Here is a 1,087-nt window from a genome sequence, read left to right as displayed (position 1 = left end):
TAAATTTGAGGGAAACACATAACTTGTCAAAGGCGAGAGTACGTCACACTTCAAGTGGTTTGTCCGACATAATTATTATTTTATCCGACCAAAATATTTATTTCCGTAATTTGGCAGTAGTATGAGACTAAATATAGTCCCTCTGTATGTACATAACATACCCCACAGTAATATAAAATATGGAACTTGAAAAATAATTTCGATTCGCAAAATATTATTAAATACGAGTCGGATTTTATTTATAGAAATGCGCATTCCCTTTCTATAAGAATATGATTTCGAAAATGATATTTTAATTAACGATTCTCGTGTCCTTTGTATGAAACATTTATGATTTACGAGGCAATAATTTATTTTGATAAAAAAAAACTGATTTCAATAACTCATGGACACTTAACTGAGGCTGCAGGTAAGAGATTATAATCCAATATACTTACGAAAAATAGTGGCAGTTATAAGTATTATAATGAATTGTCAATAAATGTTTGTGTGTTTAGCGTTGAGATTGTATTCTTTGTATCTAGCTAGTTACTGATAATATGGGTTATTATAATATTCCATATCATGTTTGTTTGCATGCGTTGTAGCGTTGAGGTGGGGCGTCGCGGCGGGAGTGGGGCGCGCGCGGCGGCGGGGCGGGCGGGCGACATGAGCGGCGCGCCGCCCCGCCGGCATGCACAGGCTGCGTTCCACCTTCACGCGCTCCCGCACGCCCACGCCAGCAGACATGAAGACGCAGAGCAGCCTCGAGGTGCCCAAGCAGGTGACTACCAATGCCTTTAAGCCATTCAAGTAGTGGCTAACCAATACACCGTCAGGCTACAGGCTAGCGTTATCATGCACAATAACCACAGTCTACAATACCATGTTCCTTACAATTAATTAGTTGCGCTACTAGAATCGACAAAATCACAGCTCATCTGATGGCACCAGAATCGTACTATGAATAAAAACACATACCAAATAATAAAATCGAAGCAATAGTAGCTGCTATTACTTTAGCACCCATTCTAGAAGCTTTAGTCCTATGTTCATTAATATCATGAACAATGTTGTTATTTGACATTAGTTTCCTAGTTCAGAAACG

At 39.4% G+C, this 1,087-nt stretch overlaps 1 protein-coding gene across 1 annotated transcript in view; it reads left to right on the top strand.

The window, feature by feature from the left end:
• The first annotated feature begins 673 nt into the window (after nucleotides 1-673).
• The window catches only part of rdgA (retinal degeneration A), a 56,254-nt gene continuing 55,840 nt past the window's right edge, over nucleotides 674-1,087 (top strand). The window contains exon 1 of the mRNA XM_013319769.1: nucleotides 674-763. Coding sequence (XP_013175223.1) covers nucleotides 674-763 — 90 coding nt within the window. The remainder of the gene's footprint in view (nucleotides 764-1,087) is intronic.

The sequence above is a fragment of the Papilio xuthus genome, unplaced genomic scaffold (assembly GCF_000836235.2).
Source record: "Papilio xuthus unplaced genomic scaffold, Pxut_1.1 DF826115.1, whole genome shotgun sequence".
In the NCBI taxonomy this organism is placed as follows: domain Eukaryota; kingdom Metazoa; phylum Arthropoda; class Insecta; order Lepidoptera; family Papilionidae; genus Papilio; species Papilio xuthus.
This window is presented reverse-complemented; position numbering and strand designations above follow the sequence as displayed.